The sequence below is a fragment of the Plecotus auritus genome, assembly GCF_963455305.1.
Source record: "Plecotus auritus genome assembly, chromosome: 4".
Classification (NCBI taxonomy): domain Eukaryota; kingdom Metazoa; phylum Chordata; class Mammalia; order Chiroptera; family Vespertilionidae; genus Plecotus; species Plecotus auritus.
This window is the reverse complement of record NC_137775.1, coordinates 189,033,568-189,048,811: the sequence shown is the minus strand read 5'-3', so window position 1 is coordinate 189,048,811 and position 15,244 is coordinate 189,033,568. Positions and strand designations below refer to the sequence as shown.

Here is a 15,244-nt window from a genome sequence, read left to right as displayed (position 1 = left end):
TTCGTAATGAGCTCATCCTCTCATTTTCTGGAAGTTCTCCCAAGTCAGCCTGTCGCGCCGTAACCACAGATCCTTGTCCCTTCCAGAGGCTGCTCTTTAATCACATCGGAGACGGAGCCTTGCCGCGCAGCGACCCGAACCTGTCCGCACCCGAGAAAGGTAGGCAGCACCAGCATCAGCCCTGGACTGTGTGCGGGCCTGTCTGTCCTCATTGCCTCGTCTGCGTGTCTGTGTGGAAGGCAGGTCTCGGGTCTAGAGGGTCGGGACTGAGGTGCCCTGTAGGGGGTGAACAAGGACGGGGGCTCCCGATGCGGTCTCTGAACGCTGTATTTCTGTCGGATTTAACAGCAGAGCCTGAGCAAGTTAGGGCTTCCTCTGGTAAGTGGCTTTTCAGTGAGGCCCCGAGGCCAGCCCTGCCTTCCTGAGACGGAGGTGCCCAGGAGGCCGCATGCTCCGCAAAGGAAGCACTCCTCCCGGACAAGTCCCTGCCCCCCACTGCCCTCGCCCAGCTCCTCTGCCAGCTCCTCTGCCAGCTCATGTCGTGTGTGGTGACTCGGATACTGTTTAAGAGGTGCAGTCCAGTGCATGACGGAGTGCCCCCTGCCTCCAGGTCACACGAAGGAAGCAAACACGTGCATTGCAGCGCGCAGCCCACTAGTATCAGTCTGTGCAGCGTAGTGGGGGACTTCCGGGGTGGGGGGCTGGGGGAGCAAGGCCCCCACTGGCTTCTCTCAGGGACAGCCTCACAGAGCCCAGCGGTCCCACCGGCCCAACATCAGGAGTCACTAATGAACTGTCCCCGTAAAGTGCGCTGGAGTCACCACCCTCATTAAGAACTGGGCTGTGTTGTCGTGGAGGACCCAACACAGAAATCCAGCTGTCCTCGGGAGACCCACACAGGTGAGGCCGCAGCCCCGGTTATTTTAAAACCAACGTGGCTTTCATCTTACGCGTCAGATACTGATCTGTGTCTGAAGAATTTAGGAAAACGGCCTTTTCCTCATCTGCTTCTGAAGAAAACACAGAAACAAACTGAAGAGGCACCGAGGAAAAGCATTTCAAGAGCGGTCATTGCCTCCCATTAAACGCACGCGGACCTTTGGTGGCAAAATGTTGACACCCTAGCCACGACCACCAGGGGGCAGTGTCTGCGCGGGGAGCAAGCTGCGGCACTCTCCCAGGCCTGCGGTAACCCTCAGCACAGCGCTGTTGGTAACGCTTTGCATCTAGCCTCCTTCCTGTCAGGGCGGCTCCACACTTCTGCATCTCACTGAAGCGGGCAGCAGGCAAACCAGAAGAGAGGAAGATGCCGGCCGCAGCCCAAGTTACGTTGTAGGACGTACCTCGTTAGTGCGCTGATCTCGGGAGCTGGGGCCCTTTTCTCAGAGTGGTCCAGTCCGCAGGGCGCTGCGGTAAGGCTGTCCCGCCCTGTCCCTTCCCCGTAATTCTGCCGACAAGAGTATTAGCTTGTCATTCGTCATCGCCTTCCCCCTTTCAAGTGCCACGTGCCCCTAAGTCCCTACGAAAGACTGAGCTTTGAAATAGTGGAGTGGTTGCATTCCTCGTCCGCTCTCTAGCATCTGAACAGGTTTGTAGTTCTCATTAAGGCTCTGCGCTACGTGCGAGGCCTGTGGTTCTGTGTGGCTGTGAGTGCAGTGAACAGACACAGTCTCCCCTAGGTAAACGTCAGCTCCCATGGCGAGGAGGCAGGCCAAGAAAGGGCCAGGCCTTAGCGTGCGTGTGTGTGCATGTGCGTTTAAACCCAGTTGGTTTCTTTCGTTCTGGGTAGCTGATTCTTCTGCGGTCTCGGGTCCGAAGGGCCGAGTGCTTCAGCTGTGTTGTTCCCTTCCAGCTGTGAATCCCACCCCCAGCAGCTGGAGCCTGGACAGTGGGAAGGAGGCCAGGAGCTTGGCGGGGAGCGGGAGGCTCCTCTCGCCCCCTGTCCCTCCACGGCCCGCACTGACGGGTGGGTATACGCCGCGTGTGCATAGTCGCTTCCATGCAATAATCACCATGCCGACCGCTCCCGCTGTGGGTCGGGCAGAGAAAAGCAGGGGGGTGGTGCTGGAGGGGGGAGCCTCAGCAGCTGCCTCGTTCGTGGGCGATGTCCCTCTCTTTGCTGAACTCCTGCTACGTTGCGTTCCTCGTGAGCTCTATGGCCAGACAAGCACGTTCTCCGCGCACTGCGGCTGGCCCTACCCTCCTAGCCACCTCCTCCTCAGCAGCCTCTGCTGACACGCTGCTTCCTTCCCTGTCGTGTGGAGCTGATGCCAGCGCTGCAGGTGGCCCCGAGACAGGCGCTTGGCTGACTCTAACTCTGATGGGCGGGTGGGGACAGCGACCCCCTGCCACGCTGTCTGCGGCCAGGAGAGGACCGGATTCGATCATTTCTCAAAGGCCTGGGTTAGATTTCAAGAACCCCTGACAGTGATGGTGGGGGAAGCTGCCTGCGAGTTGACAGCAGGGACAGGGCCCCTGTCCTCCTGTACAAGCCCTTTGCTCAGTGACCTCCACGGGGGTGGCGCTGAGCGGGGCTGACCGCTCTGCCAGCTCCCCTGCCTGGTGCTGGGCACAGTCTTCCCAACACTTAACGCATGTCGAGAGGCCTTTTGAAACTTTATAAATACACCCGGCCTCCTGGTGAGAGGAAATATGACACCACTGCCTCTGTGGACTCTTCTGGAGGATCCGTTTCATTTGCTGCATTTTAGCATCTTTTTTTGTTTACTAAGAAGAGGAAAGTGACTTTCTTTTTATGTATTTATTTACACTTTTTTTTTATTGATTTCAGAGAGGAAGGGAGAGGCGGAGAGAGAGAGAGAAACATCGATGAGAGAGAATCATTGACCAGCTGCCTCCTGCACACCCCCTACTGGGGATTGAGCCACAACCCAGGCATGTGCCCTGACGGGGAATTGAACCCTGACCTCCTGGTTCATAGGTCGATGCTCAACCCCTGGGCCACGCCGGCCGGGCAGCCTTTCTTTTTAAAATGACATGCTCTGCTGCCAGGTCTTCCTGTCATTGCCGCAGCCACCAGCGGGTTTGAAAGGCTGTGAGTGCTCTGAGCAGCGCGGGGACCACTGGGCTTAGCTGTGAAGTGCACCCGGGTGTCACTGCGGCCCCGCGGGTGAGGACGGCCACCAGCTGACGTGTTCTGCTGCTGAACTGGCTGTGTGGCTGCAGGGGGAACTTGGAAAGCATTTCAGCAGCTGTCAGTCAGGGCCGGTTCGGTTCCCAGGCCCGTTCAGACCTGTAGGAAGGTCCTGGCGGGGCTGGCTTAGGCTCCGTGCGAGGACCCCTTCCTGAGAAGCGGCTGTGAGCCTGGGCGGCAGGAGCACAGGAGGCTCCCTGAACTCCCAGCCGGGAGAGGCCCGAGCTCTGGCCGCCCACGGCCACGGTCCCGGGCGCAGCCTGGCTCCGTGCGGCCTGCACTTCTTCCACGGCCTCCCCGCGGGGCTGGGCTAGCACAGCAAGCGCTGGTGTGAGCATACGACAGCAGTAAGGTGTGATGACAGACCCTCCCTGACCCCGGGCCCAGCGCCCACGGGGGACTTACCTCTGCGGGTTAGCGTGGCCGGGCTGCCTCCCTGCTGCACAGATCCTCCCTGGTGTTCCTCTGTCCTCATCTGTGCTCACTGTGGGGAACGGGGGTGTCTGGACTGTCTGTCTGTCTCCGCTTCAGCCTTTCTGTGGTTTCCTGTGCGTTATCAGCCTCCCATGACAGCCGGGGGGACACGGGCAGCTCACAACAGCAGTAAACCCCAAACTCATGGACCCCGTGTTGGTGGAATTAGGAAAGAGGTTTGCACTCGCCGAGGGGCAGCGTCACGCAGACTCGGTGTGCGTGGCTCTGCTGGCGAGAACAGACTGACCCACAGCAGTGCACAGAGCAGTTCATCCATCCACGGGCAGGGTCCCCAAGTGGGGCTGGGCCAGCGGGCAGGAGGAAATCTAGGGCACCGCCCCCCTCCCCCACCCCCATCCTCCATCCCGGGGACCAAGGGGGACCGGAGTACAGGCATTAGGGGGCTCGTGGACGTGGCCAAGGGTTTCCTACGGTTCGCAGTGGGGGGCGGGGGTGCAGTTGGAGGCTGGGGTCTGTGTGCCCCTGGACCTAGTCAGTGTGTGCTGCCCAGCGACCTGGGCTTCCCAAGCCAGCAGCATCTGTGGAGACCCCTCCCGGCCCCCCACACCCACAAGCACCTCTGAAACGGGAAGCGGCTAAGAAGCAGCTGGGCTTTGGGGAAATGGAGGGGACGGTGGCCTGTCCAGGGCCCTGCCGCTGAGCTTACGCATCCCGCACGGATGTGGCTTTTCACTCCTCTCCCAGTCGGGACGCCGCCGACATGGGGCAGGTGTCGTTAGTCTCCAGCAACCCCACGCCCTGTCCAGGTCCTCCTGCCCAGGGCCACTTGTGTGGGTTTGCACACTCAGAGGGCACGCGTGGGGGTCCACCGCCCCATGTTTCTGAATTGAAACTCTCTCTCTTCACAGCTTCGCCTGCGAGGCACACGGCGCCGGTCTCCCCCTCACCTGCCGGGCGGTCTCCATTGAAGGTACGGGCTCTCCTTTAACTGAGCCTGGGCTGGGCCCCTGTTCCCTTTCCCCTGAGGAGCCCCCTGGTCTGTGAGCAGGGCTTTCGTCTGCAGGGGGCAGGGCAAGGATGGGGGGAGGGAGCAGCCCTGGGCTCTCCCTGGGGGCGCCGCCTCCACTGGGCAGCCGCATTCCCGTTATTAGCCTCGCTCACAAATGGCACCAGGGAGGGTGTGCGGCCTGGAGAGAGACGCCGAGTTAGGGAAGAAATACAGTCCCAGCGTCACCTCCTAGGACATGTTGGGCCCGCCCCGGGTTGAAGAGGCGTTAAAACCCACCGAACCTCGAATCAACATCAGGATCCAGGCGTCCGGAATAGGGTCCTGGGCCTTCTGCCTTCTCGTCAGCCTCGCCCACTCTGACGAGCCAAACCCAGTTTTCTCTTTTCCTGTTTCTTAAAAAAATACGTTTGTATTGATCTCAGAGAGGAAGAGAGAGAGAGAGAAACATAAATGACGAGAATCATCGATGGGCTGCCTCCTGCACGCCCCACGCTGGGGATCGAGCCCGCAACACGGGCCTGTGCCCTGACCGGGAATCGAACCCTGACCTCCTGGTTCATAGGCTGATGCTCACCCACTGAGCCACACTGGCCGGGCTCTCTTCCTATTTTCTGCCAAGACTTTCGAATGCATTCATGCAGAACCGGGCCGTGCAATGACCTTTTAAAGCGTTAAAGATCAACATTGGTCCGGGTCTGTAGGCAGGGCTGTTGAACATCCTGAGCAGACACAGTCCCTCGTGGAGGTCGAGGCAGCTGTCCAAGGGCAGGGCGTCAGGCTGAGGGCAAGGCTTGCCAGTCCGCGTGGGCGTGGTGCCCGGAGCTGCTGCCCCGAGGCAGCTGCAGTGGAAAGAACGAGTTCGCACCGGAGTGACGGGGACCCACACGCTCCCTGTCCCTTTCGAGGGGGAGATGTTTCCAGGTAACATCAAAGGAAAGCAGGTCCTGAGCTGTCCGATGCAGCAGCTGCTCACAGAAACCGAGAATCTGAAACACGAAACCAAGAAGAGGAAATCGCAGAGAAGCCTGATTTCGTTGACGTCGCCCCGTTTCCGACAGAGTGCCAATTCCTTGGTTTTGTCTCCGCGCCATAGCGCTTACCGAGAAAGTCCACGGCCTGTGTCTGCTCGGCAGCCGGAGGCTGTGGTCTCGGTGTGACGGGAGGGAAGCGACGTGGCTGTGGCATTTCCACAGCTTCCCACTCGCCACCCGCTCCCTCCCACGCGGTGCTACGGACCAGTACCTGCACCTTTCACTTGATTTTGCAGAGCAGTAATAAGACTGAGTCTTAGAGATTGGCTCTTAAAAGAACAGAGGGATGGAAATGTTGAAATAGCTGAGTGGATAGTGCTATGCAGCAGACCTGCATGGTCCTCACTGCCCACCTCCATGGCCACATGGTCACAGTGGGGTCTGAGGAGTGGCTGGACGCGTGTTGGGACTCCCGGGCTCCAGGAGAGGGCGCTCTGCCCTAAGCTCCTCGCCCTGTGATTAGCATGCAGGTGGTGCTTTAAAGGGAGGTGTTTTTCAGCAACTAAATGGAGTAACCCCGTTAAGACTGGCTGTGCTCTCCTGCCTGATTTTGGCCAAAACCATCAGTGCGCTGGGACCTCTCCATGGGCCCTGCTTCATTCCCGGCCCCGCTAAGTGAGAGGATTTGTGTCTCCCCGCATCATTCTGTTTTAAAAGGGAGACCAAGGTCAAGTCGGTCCAAGAGGACGTTTTTCAAAGTGTGTGTGTGTCCCAATGTTACCTCCTAGAACAGTGGTCGGCAAACTCATTAGTCAACAGAGTTTGACTCTGTTGACTAATTAGTGAGCCGCGGTTTGCCGACCACTGTCCTAGAACACTGTATTTATTGGCCATTCTGTGATGAACGCAAACAAAGGTCCACGGCCACACCTGTTTAGAAGACAGTGGGCTGGACGAATCCGTCCAGGTTCCTTTACTGGGGGACCTGCACCTGCTGATCTTCTCCCGAGGGCCCCAGGAGCGCTGCTGTGCAGCCTGCCCCAGGGACCCGCTCTCCACAGACCACCTTTTCCTCAGGACACCAGTTAGGGATGAGCACGTGCGGGTGCCAGGGGGCTAGCCAGCTGCCATGACGCAGAGAGGGAGTCGGGGAGGATCTTGTGGCCAGGTGGGGACTGTGGCAAAGGAAAGAATTTGCCCCTGTGGCAGGAAGCAGCCCCTGCTCAGCTTCAAGAAGTGAGACACTGAGCTATTGTTGCCAGAACTTCCAGTTCTTTATGAAATGCCAGAAATCTGGCTTACGCCACAGAATTTATTCTCCTGCTCTGGAAGTCACGGCCTTGCCCGGTGTGGGTGTGGCTTTTCCAGGCCCCCCTTTCCTGGCGTCTCCAAGGGGTCTTTGCTCTGTGTGCTTGGCTTTGGGGGTGGTCCAAGTTTCCTCCTCTTCTAAGGACAACGGTCAGATTAGATTTGGGCTCACCCTGGGCCTCCTTTTAAGGTAGCTAGCGCTGTAATGGCCTCGTCTCCAAAGACACCCCCTCTGAGGTGCTGGGGTCAGGGCTTCCATGCCCACATTCAGGGGGTGCGCATTGCAGCCATCACAGGGTGTGACCCCGCCCCTCCCAGGGTGTGAGGCTTCTGTGGGTCCCCCTCACTTCCCCTCTCTCTCCGCCCCGTCCTCCTCGCAGGGCCCCGGGCAGTCCTTCACGCCCTCCCCGGTGGAGTACCACTCATCGGGCCTGCTCTCCAACTCCCCGGTGCTGTCGGGCAGCTGCAGCAGCGGCATCTCCTCGCTCAGCCGGTGCAGCGCGTCGGAAATCTCTGGCTTCGAGAACCCGGTGAACGAGCCATCGGCGCCTGCGCCCGGGTCGGGGTCCGGCTACGGCACCCCTGAGGAGCCCCTGCGCAAGGACAGCAAGACGCCCCCGCCCTACAGCGTCTACGAGCGGACTGTGCGGCGCCCGGTCCCGCTACCTCACAGCCTGTCCATCCCCGTCACCCCCGAGCCGCCCGCGCTGCCCCCCAAGCCGCTGGCCGCGCGCCCCAGCGCCCTGGAGAACGGGACCCGGAGGACTGAGCCCGGCCCGCGGCCCCGGCCCCTGCCCAGGAAGGTCTCGCAGCTCTGAGTCCCTTCTCTGTGTCCCCTGCGATGAACCCGCTGCGTTTACAGGAGGTGAAGGAAGACGAGGAGACGGGAGTGTCGGCACTTTACTCGCTGGACCTGTCCTTCGGGAGAGGATTGACCTCGCTGGTTGTCCGGTTGCACAATACTAAACGTCATGGCCCCGGGGGGCAGCGGTGGCTGGAGCTCTGTCAGCCCTGCTCGTTGGAGGCAGTCAATAGTGATCAAGACTTTTGTACCTTTCTATGTTCCCCTTTTTACATGTTTCATGTTGGAGCCAATACAGTATTGTCGAGCAATACGACGCGTGGGAATGTTGCGTATTTCTTACCGAATACTTGATGCCCTGAGAAAGCTGGCCCAGGCGATGCGCATCCGGCCATGGGCCTCCCGGGCAAGCCTGTGGGAAGCGGAGAGAGGCCTGGCTCCTGGCTCCTGGCTCCTGGCGCCGGCAGGCCCCTGGGGCTGACAGGTGAAGCCGTTAGACAGCAGGCGTCAGGGGCGCTGCTGGGGCTGGGAATGGTTCCCTGTGGAGACACCTGCTCCTGGAGGTTGCTTGTGACATACAGTAGCTGGCTGCGTCCTTCAGGTTCGGCTTTGGGAACTGGCTGGCCGGTCATTAGTCCCCCTGCACCACAGTGTCCACTGGTCTTCCCTTCAAGGTGCCTTGCCTTTCAGAGCCAAGATGAGGCGAGGCGGGGGGCGCGGGTTGAGGAGCAGAGCCCAGGAGAAATGTTTACCCGAAGCCAAGCCTGGCTTCCTCACCCGATCGCTTCCGCCGCCAGATGGGTCATTGAGAAGCGCCGATGCCCATGTAGTAAGCAGGCCCGAATTAATGGGTCTCATTAAGGAGCATTCAGGAATCAATACAGGACAGTATTAAATCGATGGCGTAAATGAAGAAAAGCCCCTTCGAGAAAACATATTAGCATGACTGAATGGCAGGAGGACTTTCAGGAGGCAAGGGCATTCACTTTCAATCCTGCACAAAAGGGAAGATCCGCCCCCCGCCCCTCCCAGCAGAGCTGCCCCTGGGCCCTGCCGGGGGAGGGGAGACGGCTGGGGAGGGTTCCAGGGTCTGAGACCTAGCTGGGAGCACGGCCCCCTTGTCGGGACGAGCCAAGCACCTTGTGTGCAGTGCTGTATTTTGTGTCTGTGTTTTGTTTCTTTTCTGCCTGTTTATAACACTCACTTGACATAGAGATGAACTGTATTTTAAATTCATGCTGTTCACTATTTCCCTCTTTTGTTGGGAAGCTCATTTTAGTTTAACTGTGTTCGCTGTGGCTGGCTTACCTGGAAGGCAGTGACCACTTTTTTATATTCCCTTGATGAACCCATTCAGCAGGTGTATGCTGTTGAGGCTGATTATAGAGGTTTTCTATAATAAATGTTCAAGTATTTTTGTACATAACTGGTTAATTTTAATAAGAGATACCATTATGTGTAAGAAAAAAAACAGAAAAAAATAAAAGCAAACAGTTGTGGATGCAGTATGAGTGTTATAATTATGCCAAATATTTTATGTATGGAAAAAGAATATTTGTACATATGTGCTTTTAACAATAATTCTGCCATATTGACTTTCCAGTTTTTGAATGTCAGAAAAATTAATATATGTTAAAATATTTATGTTTAGTGAAGGTATTCATAATTGAGAAGAGGAACATATAAATTTTAGCTTTGTATCTTGCAAGTTTTGCAGTCGGAAATTTCTTGAACTAGCTTTTGCTTTTGATGATAACACTGTGTTTGTAATCATACTCTTAAAAATATATATATATATAGGAAGCTCTGTACTTCTGTTGCTTTAAAGAAGAAAACCCCTCCACTTAAGTAAGGTGACCTGCATAAGATAACAAAGCTTCTTTGATTTCCTTTTCCTCTGTAGTTTGACAGATTTGTTGACTAGTGCTTGGGCACAGTATAAATCAATGTTATTTGCTCTTGAAGCCATTAAAAAAAAAAATGCAATGAACAGTGGATCCTGTGGGTGTATGTCTGAAGCAGCTATATAGCAAACACTGCAAGAGATTATCTTAGCTCAGATGTTCCTACTGGTTGCTGCTGAATGGTGAATATTAAATAAAATTACCTGATTAATCTTGCTATTTCTGTCGTTCTTTCTGTCATCAGCATAGTGAAAATTTGCTCATAGCATGGTGAAAATTTCAGACTTCTTGGTTGGTAGATCCTGTCTTCTTGTGGTTTTGCCTTGGTTGATACGCTTCCTCTACCTACAACGCTTACTTATGCTGTAAGAACGAAGGGTGAGAAGGCAGCAGTGTACTAGTAGGTTAACGTCAGGTAAGAAGGGAAATTTACCAGGGGGCTGGCCACTCATGGGACTAATCAGAACCATCAAGTTTGTTTGCATTAGAAAACTTGGCACAAAACAGATTAACCGCCCAACGTGGGAAACATAGTGGAGAAACACTGCAAAACGCATCGACTACCCAGCGTCTGTTCATAAATCCCGGCTTTCAGTTTTGTGAGACGCTGCTGTGCTGTTAGGTTTATGGCATGTCCGGAACCCAGTGGCAAGCAAGCCATTGTCTACTCCGCTGCCCCATGAAATACCAAACCCCATTTGCAGGCCGTCAGTGTCCTCGATTGTTTCTCCACATCCACTAAGTGGTTTTACAGCATTTTGGGGTCACGTTCATTACAGCCGAGCTCATCTGCGTTTCGATTCTACAAGCGTAATCACACTGTGAATAGCCCTGCTTGCCATCGATTGCTCTCCAAACAACAGAGAGAGCAGCAGGTTGCACAGGCCGGCCTTCATGCCAGCCTTCCACAGCTTGTGGCTTGTACTAACACGAAGGCTTTGTGATTGATCGAGATCAACTCTGCCCTCGTTACATGAGAAGGCCATAAAAAAGATGTGGAAAATGGACAGAAGGCCATTTCCCTTACCTAACTATTATCATACTCCTTTAGTCCTTTTCTACACGATCGTATTGGGCAGTGCAAGCATGTCAAACTCGCCGCCCGCCAGCTGCATGTGCCCGCGAATATTTGTGCGGCCCAGCCAACATAACGGGATGTAAGAAACGTTTTAATAAAACTTCATAACTTAATTTTTACAATATCCTGTTATGCGTAATTATTAATAACAAACTACAATGTTCGCGAATGACTGATGACTATCATCGTGTTGCATTCATTTCCCTTACTCGCCTTATGCGCAGGCACACCATTTCTCTCCACTAATACCAGCAGCGACTATTTTAGCAGCCGATTGCCACATCGTTAGTCTTGTACTGACTTGTTTGGTATGCACAACAGGAAATATTTAGCTTTTGGAGAACAAGAAAAATAGGTTTATTTGCAGTGGGCTTAATAATTTGTGCTGTTATTCAGTGTCTGGTAAGTTAATGTTCAAGAAAAAATACTAACTTTTGTTTAAATGTTCTATTATTTTATGTTAACGATGACTCATTTATTTCAGCCCTTTGTATTCGGCATGTCTCTATCGAAATAAACTTACGTTTCTATGAAAATGGGAGCTTTTGTTTATTGGGCCCGTGTTAGCCTTTGAGTCTGACATGCTTTGTGGAGTGTTTCCACCTTGTTGAGTGCCGGATCCCTCAGGTATCAAACACGCTGTGGTAACAGAGCTGAGTTCAATGCCATCAGGAGAGGGCCCCTCAGCTCAGGTTCAGCAGCGCCGCTCAGGGCGGGAGGGCAGGACCAGATTTCATTGAAAAGTGGGGGTTTTGTTTAAGGTGGGTCTTGGAATGAGCAGGCCTTGAGCAAGCTGGGTAAGATCACGGGGTAGCTGTTCAGGTGGGTGGAAAGAGCAAGGCAGGGATTTTGAGTTCACAGGTTCAGAGCCTCAGGACGTAAACTGTTCATTGATGACTCCTCTCAGCGATTGGATGGGTCTGCTGAGAAGTTCCTGTCGTGGACATCGAGTGATTTGCCTGTCGAGATGCCTGGAAGAGGAAGGCCATGCAGACAAACACGGAGCAGTGGAGTCTGAAATCACGTGGCTGAAGTCATGGTGTGCCTGGGTGGTCTGCTCTCATATGTGTTCACTGTCACAGTAAGTATTTAACTTCCTATGATGACGTGTCAGCAGGAAGCCACATCTGTATTCCACAGGTTCGCCGTTCCCCTATTAGTGGGCGGTGTATTGCTTTCCGTTTCTCACGAGGACAAATCATAGCATGGTGACGGTTCTCACCCACAGCTTTTCCCAGGTTTTGGTGTATTTCCTCAGGATGGCCTCCGGACTGAAATGGCAAAGTGGAGGAATGAGGACTTTGGCAGTCCTCTGGCATATTTACCAAGTCCTTCCCCCAAGTGCTGTACCCACTTCAGTGCCACCCGCAGGGTTTTGGCAAGACCCAAAGACACACGGAGTCTGAGTGTTAAGGCACAAAAATATCAGCCAGGACCGAGCCGGGCATCTGCCGGCAAGAAGCTCTGTGCACCGGGCGTGTGGTGTCCGGGAAACGGACTCGGCCGGAGGCGTGGGCCCAGGGTTTACACGGGAACAACGCTGTTCCCCAGGGAGACAGACCAGGCAAAGGGAGCCGCTGAACTAAGATGCTCTGGCCATAGAGTCTCAGCTGGTCCCACAGGGAACTTGGGGGCAGAGGTCAGGGCACTGAGGGTGGGCAGCTCAGGGGCTAAGGGCAATCCCTGCGGGAGGGTGAGGAGGACTCACAGGGGAGCCTGGCAGGCCACCCTCCCAGCAGCTGGGGAAATGCACACCCCATTCCCTGAGGGGGCCCGTGTTGTGAATCACCGCCACCATCTCACCGTCCCCACGGCGGCCACACCCGCAGAGCAGAGCGAGCCCTCGGAGCCGCAGAATTCTTTGATAGGAAGCTAGTTGCTGACCGGACCAAAGGAAAGGGCCCTAGTTTTCCCCCTTCGGTTTGGAGCAAGAATGGAATTGTTTATTTTCTTTATTTTTATTATTTTTAAATATATTTTTTTTTATTGATTTCAGAGAGGAAGGAAGAGGGAGAGATAGAGACATCCATGATGAGAGAGAATCATGGATCGGCTGCCTCCTGCACACCCCACACCAGGGACTGAGCATGTGCCCAGTGAACAATCTGGGCATGTGCCCTGACCGGGAATTGAACTGTGACCTCCTGGTTCATAGGCTGATACTCAACCACTGAGCCACACGGGCCGGGCAAGAATGGAATTGTTTAGATTCCCATCCACTGGCTTTGGAAAACTGTTCTCTGGTCTTGGGGCTCTGAATAAGCGGAGCGGCACCCCACCGCCAGCTACTCTGCCGGACGGACTGTCAGTTCCAGGCAGGGCTGACTGGACAGGGTTTCCGATGTCACCTGAGTGAGTGACACGGTCCACACGGACAGAGACGTGACAGCAGATAGCGAGGTCAGCTCGTTAGCTCTATTTATCCAATTAAAGGCTTAGCACATATTGTCGGGAGAATCCGCTGTCAAGAAATCCACCTGGTCATAATGGATCATCGTTAATAAGTTTATTCCAGCCTCCGTGCATGGCCAAAAACTTAGGTAATGGCCACATCATCTCAATTTTTAATTTAGAAAATAATGCAAATTGCTTTCCTTTCCCAACTGGAAGGCAACAATGACAGAGGGCAGAGAGGTGGGGGCGGGGGGAGCCAGCAGGCTTGTCACGTGGTCCGGGGCCAGGGTCAGCTGCTCGGCGGGTCCTGAATCTGATGACCACACGCGGACGGATGGCGGGGGCAGCGCAATACTGATGAGAACAAATGGGTCTGGAGTTCCCATCTGCCCTTTGAAACCAGATTCAGTTTGGGGCCTTCTCTTGACCTTTCTGGACGCATCTTCTCTAGTAAAATATCAACGTGCGTGACCTGTGGAGTGGAATTGAGCCTCGACTTGCCCGGAGAGGAAGCTGGATCCCTGCTCTCTTCAGAGGCCTGAGGAAGAGGGATCACGCCTTCTCATTTGGAAGGAATCAGAAGAGCCGATGGGCTGTATTTCATCATGTTTTTAACGAAGAACGTGCACGCTTTGGAATAGCTTCTCTACCCTCTTGTGTGACCCATCCACGCGCCTCATGGAGCTTGCTAGTGCGATGGAGTGAAAACAGACACGTGTCTACTTGGCCTGCCAATGCTCCGGACTATATATTGTCCTCTTTTTTTTTTTTTTTTTTTTTTTAGCATTTTAGTCTTTTTTTAAAAATTGATATTTAGAAAGGGAGGAAGGGAGGGAGGGGGAGAGAGAGATGTGAGAAACATACAATGGTTGCCTCCCACACGTATCCCGACCAGGGTTCGAACCCAAAACCTGGGCATGTGCCCTGATGGAGAATCAAACCTTTGACCCCTCAGTGCCCAGGACGATGCTCAGCTAACTGAGCCGCACCAGCCAAAGCTATGTATTTTCCGATATAACAAATGTCCTGGTATTTTCAGTGCATATTACTATATTTTTAAGTTGTCCTATCTATTACAACGTGTGGTTTCTCTGGAGTCTGCCAACAGGATTTTGTCTTAGAAATTACTGAAGCAGCCGGGGCAAAAGAGAGAGACATTAATTTAAACTCGCAAGGGAGGTGCGCCTCTCCATCAATATATAGAGACCTTCCCGACATCGAGGAACGAAGAAGGAGGGCAAAGGACGATCGCTTACCGGCAATGAGCCCGGAGACCTGACCTGGTTGCTAAGGGAGGCAAAGCTTCCCTTTGAAGTCGAGAAGAGTTTCACTGACCTAAGAAGCACGGGGTTCAGTTCTCACAGAATATCACCGCCAACGACGTTAGCTTAAATGAGCTCTCAGGGAGCAGAGAGCGGCGGTGCCTGTAATTGGCTTTGCCCTATAATGATCACATCAACCCCGGCCTCAGAGCTCCGTGGATCCCATCTTCCCGGGAAGCGAATTTCTCGGCCTCTGTGCCCGGGTTAACCCCACAGGGCTGGTGTTGATATCCCCAGCGACAGTTTCTCAGAGAAGTGGTGGGTGATTGATCATAAGTAAGATACCCAAGTGTGTCTAATGCTTTCTGAAAAGGACTTCAAACATAACATAATCAATAATGGTTCCTGTTGCTTTTAAATTTTGTGTGTGTGTGTGTGTGTGTGTGTGTCATTTTGTGGGACCACATGTGAAATGTTCAGGTAAGTGGCTCAGCCGGCCTTACGTTACCACTAATCACTGCTTCATCGTAGGAACCGTGCACTGACCTCTCGGCCTTCTCTTTTTATTTATTTATTTTTATGTTATTATTTTTTTAAAATATATTTTATTGATTTTTCACAGAGAGGAAGGGAGAGGGACAGAGAGTTAGAAACATCGATGAGAGAGAAACATCGATCAGCTGCCTCCTGCACACTCCCTACCGGGTATGTGCCCGCAACCAAGGTACATGCCCTTGACCGGAATCGAACCTGGGACCCCTGAGTCTGCAGGCCGATGCTCTATCCACTGAGCCAAACCGGTTAGGGGTCGGCCTTCTCTTTTTAATTTCTTACAAGTGGAATGTTTTGGAGAGAAATGTTATAATTACAATAGATTTTGGACACTCTTGCTGAGCTTAAACAGCATAATCTTAAAAATCATAAAAA

General features: G+C 53.9%; 1 protein-coding gene across 3 annotated transcripts in view; it reads left to right on the top strand.

The window, feature by feature from the left end:
- Positions 1 to 9,798, top strand: part of DOCK4 (dedicator of cytokinesis 4) — a 217,007-nt gene extending 207,209 nt beyond the window's left edge. For 2 of the 3 annotated variants that reach the window (XM_080666770.1, XM_080666769.1), the window contains 4 exons: positions 87 to 159; positions 1,853 to 1,966; positions 4,498 to 4,559; positions 7,258 to 9,798. In XM_080666770.1, coding sequence (XP_080522896.1) covers positions 87 to 159; positions 1,853 to 1,966; positions 4,498 to 4,559; positions 7,258 to 7,695 — 687 coding nt within the window. In that variant the 3' untranslated portion in view covers positions 7,696 to 9,798. The remainder of the gene's footprint in view (positions 1 to 86; positions 160 to 1,852; positions 1,967 to 4,497; positions 4,560 to 7,257) is intronic. The other variant, XM_080666771.1, reaches the window with a different exon arrangement.
- Positions 9,799 to 15,244: the final 5,446 nt, after the last annotated feature.